This window comes from Lepidochelys kempii, chromosome 24 (assembly GCF_965140285.1).
Source record: "Lepidochelys kempii isolate rLepKem1 chromosome 24, rLepKem1.hap1, whole genome shotgun sequence".
NCBI lineage: Eukaryota > Metazoa > Chordata > Testudines > Cheloniidae > Lepidochelys > Lepidochelys kempii.
The window spans coordinates 13901246-13908169 of record NC_136403.1 but is presented as its reverse complement, the minus strand read 5'-3'; the positions used below and the strand labels follow the sequence as shown (position 1 = coordinate 13908169).

Below are 6924 nucleotides of genomic sequence, written 5' to 3'. Positions count from 1 at the left end.
TTCCTTGTGACAGTTTTATACTAGCAAACAACCCTAATGTAGACACAATTATACTGGCAACCATAGGAACACAGTACTGGAAGGGACCTCCTGGGTCATTGCATCCAGTCCCTCCAGTTGCAGCCATCCTATCATACAGTCCCATTCAGAATTTTGTCAGCTCCATCTTCAAATCAGTGAAGTTCTTTACTCAACTGCTCCTATTGCAAATCTGTTTTCGTGACTCGTGGCCAGTTTAGCCTCCCTTGTTCTTGTTCCAATGTTTTCCTTCTTGTTTAAACATCTCCTTTCCTTCCTTGGTGTTCCCCTCGATGTATTTATGGAGAGTAATCACATCCCCTTCTTTGCTAGGTTAAATAAGCAAAGCTCTTTTAGTCTACTCTCTTAAAATAAGCCCTCCATTCCCCATATCATCCTACTTGCCCTTCTCTGCATCCACTCCACTCTGATATGATCTTTCTTCAACATGGGTAACCAGAGCAGGACACACCGAAGTCCTTTTGCCACATTGCTTAATTCATCCGGGGAAATGGTATGAGCTATATCAGCATAAGGACTCTTTTGCTGGTATAAGTTCTATCCTCACTGGGGAAGTTTGCTGGTATTGCTATACCAGCATACCCTTTCTCGTGTAGACTAGGAATAAGTGGACTAGGGATTAGGGACCGAATGGCTAGGCAGCAGTTCTGCAGAAAAGGACCTAGGGGTGACAGTGGACGAGAAGCTGGATATGAGTCAGCAGTGTGCCCTTGTTGCCAAGAAGGCCAATGGCATTTTGGGATGTATAAGTAGGGGCATAGCGAGCAGATCGAGGGACGTGATCGTTCCCCTCTATTCGACATTGGTGAGGCCTCATCTGGAGTACTGTGTCCAGTTTTGGGCCCCACACTTCAAGAAGGATGTGGATAAATTGGAGAGAGTCCAGCGAAGGGCAACAAAAATGATTAGGGGACTGGAACACATGAGTTATGAGGAGAGGCTGAGGGAGCTGGGATTGTTTAGCCTGCAGAAGAGAAGAATGAGGGGGGATTTGATAGCTGCTTTCAACTACCTGAAAGGGGGTTCCAAAGAGGATGGCTCTAGACTGTTCTCAATGGTAGCAGATGACAGAACGAGGAGTAATGGTCTCAAGTTGCAGTGGGGGAGGTTTAGATTGGATATTAGGAAAAACTTTTTCACTAAGAGGGTGGTGAAACACTGGAATGCGTTACCTAGGGAGGTGGTAGAATCTCCTTCCTTAGAGGTTTTTAAGGTCAGGCTTGACAAAGCCCTGGCTGGGATGATTTAACTGGGAATTGGTCCTGCTTTGAGCAGGGGGTTGGACTAGATGACCTTCTGGGGTCCCTTCCAACCCTGATATTCTATGATTCTATGATTCTATGATTCTAAGTGGTGGACGAAATAACCCTCTCAGAAGGTCTGAGGTGAGGAAGTGGGTAGGAGAAATGTTCATGGTAGTCCCAGTGGGTATGTCTAACAGTAATGGGACAAGATGGAGCAAGGAAAAATATATCAGGAAAAAATGTCCTAATGGTGAGGTCTATCAGCCTACTGACGTAGGATGGGTGGGAGCCTCATTGCTTCAGTCATTTAAAGCTAGACTGACAAAGCACTGAAGGTGATGGGGGCGGTGACATCTCTAGTTCTTTGGGTCAGAGCTCACTGTAGGTTCAGGAGTATCATTAGGGGCTGCTATGATGCAGAATTTCCAGCTGGGCCCCCTCAGACCTGTGCCAAACTGTTTAATGCTACAGGGGAGTGATATTCCCAGTGACCTCAGTGTCCTGTCCTTTTGACAGCTCTGCCCTGCCCGGTGAATAGCCAGTATAAGGCTTGCGGCTCTGCATGTCCTGCCACCTGCAATGATCGAGTGACCCCTAACAACTGCTCCTTGCCCTGCGTGGAGACCTGCCAGTGCAATGAGGGCTTCGTGCTGGACGCTGGGAAATGCATCCCCAAGGCTAGCTGCGGATGTGAGTTCCAGGGGCGTCTGTATGATCTCGGAGAGCAATTCTGGGGAGACAGCGCCTGCACCAGACGCTGCCTTTGTGAACCGCAAACCAGGCAAGTGAGCTGTCAGGCCACCGGATGCAGGACTGGGGAGCAGTGCCGGGTGGAGAATGGCATCCAGAACTGCTACCCCGTCAGCTACGGAACCTGCTCAGCTTCGGGGGACCCTCACTACATCAGCTTTGACAGGAAGAAGTTTGACTTCCAGGGCACCTGCCTGTATCAGTTCGCCGGGCTGTGCAACAACAGCCAGGACCTGGTGGATTTCCAGGTCCTAGTTCAGAATGACCATCGGGGCAGCCAAGTCGTGTCCTTCACTAAAGTTGTGCAGGTCAAAGTCTATGAGGTCGATATTGTGATCAGCAGGGAAAACCCTGGCAGAGTCGTGGTGAGTGTATCGAACCTTTCTACCCTTTCCTGGTCAGTCATCAGACCTGTCTTCCTTTGCCATGTTCAGTCACTGAACCTTCTTTCTTTCCTGTGGTCAGCCATCATTCTTTTCTTCTTTCCTGAGTTCGCTCATTTTACCTTTTCTTTTTCTTTTTCTTTTTCTTTTACCTTTTCTTTTATCAATTACTCTGTGATTAGGTGTTTAATTGAACCACATTTCCAGCACACTTAGGCAGTTGTCTTAATACAGTGAAAATTCTGAGGGATAGCTGGACTTTAGCTGGCTGACAGTTTTCATACAAAACCTTTTTTGGTAAAAAAGAAAATGCAGGTTCCACGACACCAAAATATTTGGCAAATTTGTGTTGGTTTCACCACATTGTTTCAATTAGAAAGAAACCCTAAAAAAGCCAAACCCAAATCCAAAACAATCAAACGTTCCATTTTGACATTTAAAAAAAAAATTGGTTTGAAACCACTTTTAATTTCAAAATTTCTTCTAATTTTATTCTCAAAACTATTCAAAACTCAAAAAATGCTCAATATTCAACCACAACATTTTGTTTTAGGTCCAATGAAAAGTTTAGTTTCACCCAATATATATGTACACACACACAATTGCCACACACACACACACAATTGCCAGCAATCTGAAAAACCCATTATTCAGCAACCTTTAATTTGGAGTTGCCTGGAATTGCATCCACATCTGCTTGTGCCTCTCTCTCTGTTTCCCCAGCTCAGATGTAATTTCATGTAGATAATCAGCCGAACCTTATTTTCCGCATTGCTGCTCTACAAATAAGGCCTTCTGCGTGCACGTCTGCATGGCAAGCGGAGCCGAGTGAAATGTGGACTGCGAACCTCACAGGGAGTTTAGACATTTCCAAATTTTGTTTTCATCCCAAAATGCGGCCAAAAATTGAAATGTGGAAATATTACATTTTAATATGTTCAAGTGAAGAAAACATTTCAAGCTGCGCAAACTGAAATCTTCTGATCCAGCTTGTTGAGCCACATTTCAAGATTAAATCATATTTCCCGATTGCCTGATAGGAGCTGCAGTTCCTGACACCATTTTCTCCTGGGGGACTATATCCCCCATAGTACAACCAGAGTCACGTGGTCTCCTCACTGTATTTTCCACTGAATGCATCCGATGAAGTGAGCTGTAGCTCACGAAAGCTTATGCTCAAATAAATTGGTTAGTCTCTAAGGTGCCACCAGTACTCCTTTTCTTTATGTGATACCTATGATGCTCCAAGCAGTAGAAATCTATTATAGGGAGCTGTAGTCCTCCACAGAGTCCAGCCCACAGTGACAAGAGGACTGGAACTACAACTCCCATAAGGCAATGTGCCATAGGAAAAAACGCTTAATTTCTTTTTAACTGATTCAAAATGAAACGTTGTGGGTCAGCTAAGAAAATGAAATATTACAGATCAGGTCAAATTGACCCAAAGTAAATATTTCATTTTGATTTTTCTGTCAGGAAAATAGAAAATTTCCAGCAAAATCAAAATTTTCTGCTAGTAAATTTCAAATTTTCAGAAATTGCATTTTCTGCTGCAAAATTCACTCTGATGGAGAATCCCAACCAGCTCTAAATGCAAGTTATTTCTCCCCAGATTCACTAGTTTGCTTCCGTTTTTGTGTTCATTTGTCACTCTTTGTATGTATTTTCTCTTTTTGCGTTTACTGGCCAGAATTTTCTTTCTTTCTTTGGCATTTTATCATTGTACCCCTATCTCTTATTCTTCTGTCTCCAGTCATCGGTCATTGTGCACTGTGTTTCATTTGGGAGCTTTGTACTGGCAATTTGAATCAGTCACTCTGAAGAAAAAATGGTGCGATTTTTTTATGACTCAAAAACTTTCCCAAATTGAAAAGTTTTGGTTTTCGAATCAATAAAATGTCATTTTCAAAAACTACTTAACCTGCAAATGGGAAACGGAAACGTAGTTTAAAAACATTTTAAAAAAAGGAAAATAAAAAATGAACAGAATGAAAATGAATTCAAAATTCACCATTTGGGTTTTGTTTTCAACCAGCTCTACCTGGAAAGTTCGTTAGAGGGGCGGGGTTCTGCAGGTTCAAAGGTCCTTGCTCAGTGTCAGACCATTCTCACTGATCCCTTGGCATTGATCCTAGGTGAACAGCGTGCTGATCAACCTACCATATAGCACCAATGACAGCAAGATCTCCATATTCCGGAGGGGGAAGGAAGCCGCGATCCAGACTGACTTCGGTCTCACCGTCACCTTTGACTGGCAGGGCCGGATCACTGTCACAGCTCCAAGCACCTATGCTGGAGCCGTGTGCGGTCTCTGTGGGAACTTCAACGGGGACAAGGGAGATGAGTTGACCATGAGGGGCGGCACATTGGCCCCAAACCCAACGGCCTTTGGGCAGAGCTGGAAGGTGAAGGATATCCCCGGCTGTGTGGAGGTTGCCAAGGACGAGTGCTCAGATCTTGAAGCTGTTGAGAGACGCCAACGAGGAATGAATGGGGAGTGCGGGATCCTCCTAGACAAGAGTGGCTCCTTCCGAGAGTGTCACAGCAAAGTCGACCCCGAGGACTACTTCCAAGACTGCGTGTACGACTATTGCTTCTTCAAAGGCCAACAAGCTGTGATATGCCAGCTTATCACTAGCTATGCTGCAGCCTGCCAGGCCGCCGGGGTGACTATATATGCCTGGAGGACCAACTCCTTCTGCAGTAAGTGGAAGCAGCTTGGGACTGTCTTCTGTGATGAAAGTTAATGCACGAGGGAAAGAAAACAGGGTCTTTGCTCAAGGGCAAGACAAGTTGGTTGGTGTTCAGGGAAGGGGATATGAGCTGTTTCTGCCCTAGCAGGTGCGGGCTCTGATCTAGCCCCAGGGTGGGGGGACTGGCCAGCTCAGGGTGGACATGGGAGAGGATATGGGGCTTTTCCCCTCTAGGGGACACCAGCTCTGATCTGATCCCAAGACAGGGGAACGGACTGGCTCACAGGCAGGGAAATGGAATCTGGGGCCTGTCCCCTAGAGGGTGCGAATTCCAATCCAGGCCCTGCCTGGGGGCGAGAAGTTGACTCAGTGTGGGTTGTCCAGGGAATGGGATATAGGGCCTGTATTTCACGAGCATGTGAATCTTATGCAGGTCCTTATTGTACGAATGAGCCTGTCACAGAGCTCACGGTAATAACTGGAGGTAAATACACATGAGCTGCCAGCGTTAGAAAAGGTCAAGAGCTGAACGGGCCATGGAGACTAAACTCTTCTCTCTCAAGGGGTCCTGCAACGACATATTGGCAAGGCACAGTATGAAGGAATTTTGCCCGGCAGCTTCCTATACTGCACCCAACAGACTCCATTCTCCAGGGCTGTCATCAGGCTCCCTTCTTCAGCCCTTACATTGTTACATAGTTCGGAATCCATCTAGTTTTCTTTTTTGGGATGCTAAAGTCTTGTTGTTTCAATGGCAGGTCTCTCCTGTGCCCAAAACAGCCACTACGAGGTCTGCACCCAGGGCTGCCAGTCCACCTGCAGCAGCCTCTATGCCCCAGTTCAGTGCTCTGCCCAGTGCTGGGAAGGCTGCGTGTGCAATGAGGGCTTTGTGCTCAGCGGTGATGAGTGTGTCCCTATATCCCAGTGTGGCTGTGTCTACCTGGGATTTTATTATAAGGCTGGGGAGATCTTCCACCCAACGTGCCAGGAGCAGTGTGTGTGCCAGGCCAGCGGAGACGTGGTGTGTAAGGGGTTGTCCTGCCGCCCTAATGAGGAGTGCAAGCTGGTGAATGGTATCCGGAAATGCCAGCCAGTCGGATCCGCAACGTGTTCTGCTGCCGGAGACCCCCACTACCTCTCCTTCGATGGGGTTGCCTTTGATTTCCAAGGCACCTGCACCTACATCCTGGCCAAGACCTGCACCAACACTGGGAACCTGACATCCTTTTCCGTAAAAGTGGAGAACAAGCCCTGGGGCAATGGCAAGGTGTCTGTCACCAAGCTGGTGTCCGTGGAGGTCTATGGGCTCAAGGTCACCCTGCTGCAGAACAGGAAGGGGCTCGTCATGGTAAGTCCTGCTCAAGATGTTCCTGCAATGGGGCAGCCCCACTGATGTGGCAATGCAAGGGGCACTTGTCTCCTGGGTCACTCATTAGGAGCGCACAGGCAGGAGGGGTCAGACATTCAGGTTCTGATCCTGACCTTACTGGCACCAGTGCCAGTCTAGAGGCATCCAACTGAAGAAAGCAGAATCGCTCTGGATTTTCTCTGGGACAAGTGAGATCATAATCCAGCCCTCAGCATATTACGCTCAGTGGATGATTGCAGAGTAAGCCCAGGGATCTGAGATCAGAATTGGGGCCTGATGCAATTACACTGGAACAGGTGACCCTGGATTTCCCTTGGGGTCAGTGAGATCAGAAATGGCCACAACTTAATTGAGTTCAGTGGAGTCACAACAGATTTGCCCAGGTGTCATTGAGACCCTATCTTGTGCCCATAGCCCACCCCAACAACATCCACTGCCCCGGTTCA

The 6924-nt window shown here is 47.1% G+C and overlaps 2 protein-coding genes across 2 annotated transcripts in view; both read left to right on the top strand.

Annotated features, from left to right (window-relative positions):
* The first annotated feature begins 466 nt into the window (after positions 1–466).
* On the top strand, positions 467–5163 carry LOC144929824 (IgGFc-binding protein-like). Its single transcript, XM_078850398.1, has 3 exons — positions 467–470; positions 1800–2398; positions 4552–5163. The coding sequence occupies exons 1-3, from the start codon at positions 467–469 to the stop codon at positions 5161–5163; spliced, it is 1215 nt and encodes a 404-aa protein (XP_078706524.1).
* A 697-nt stretch (positions 5164–5860) lies between these two features.
* LOC140902933 (uncharacterized) overlaps positions 5861–6924 on the top strand; it is a 125194-nt gene continuing 124130 nt past the window's right edge. Inside the window, exon 1 of the mRNA XM_078850397.1 lies at positions 5861–6457. Coding sequence (XP_078706523.1) covers positions 5861–6457 — 597 coding nt within the window. The remainder of the gene's footprint in view (positions 6458–6924) is intronic.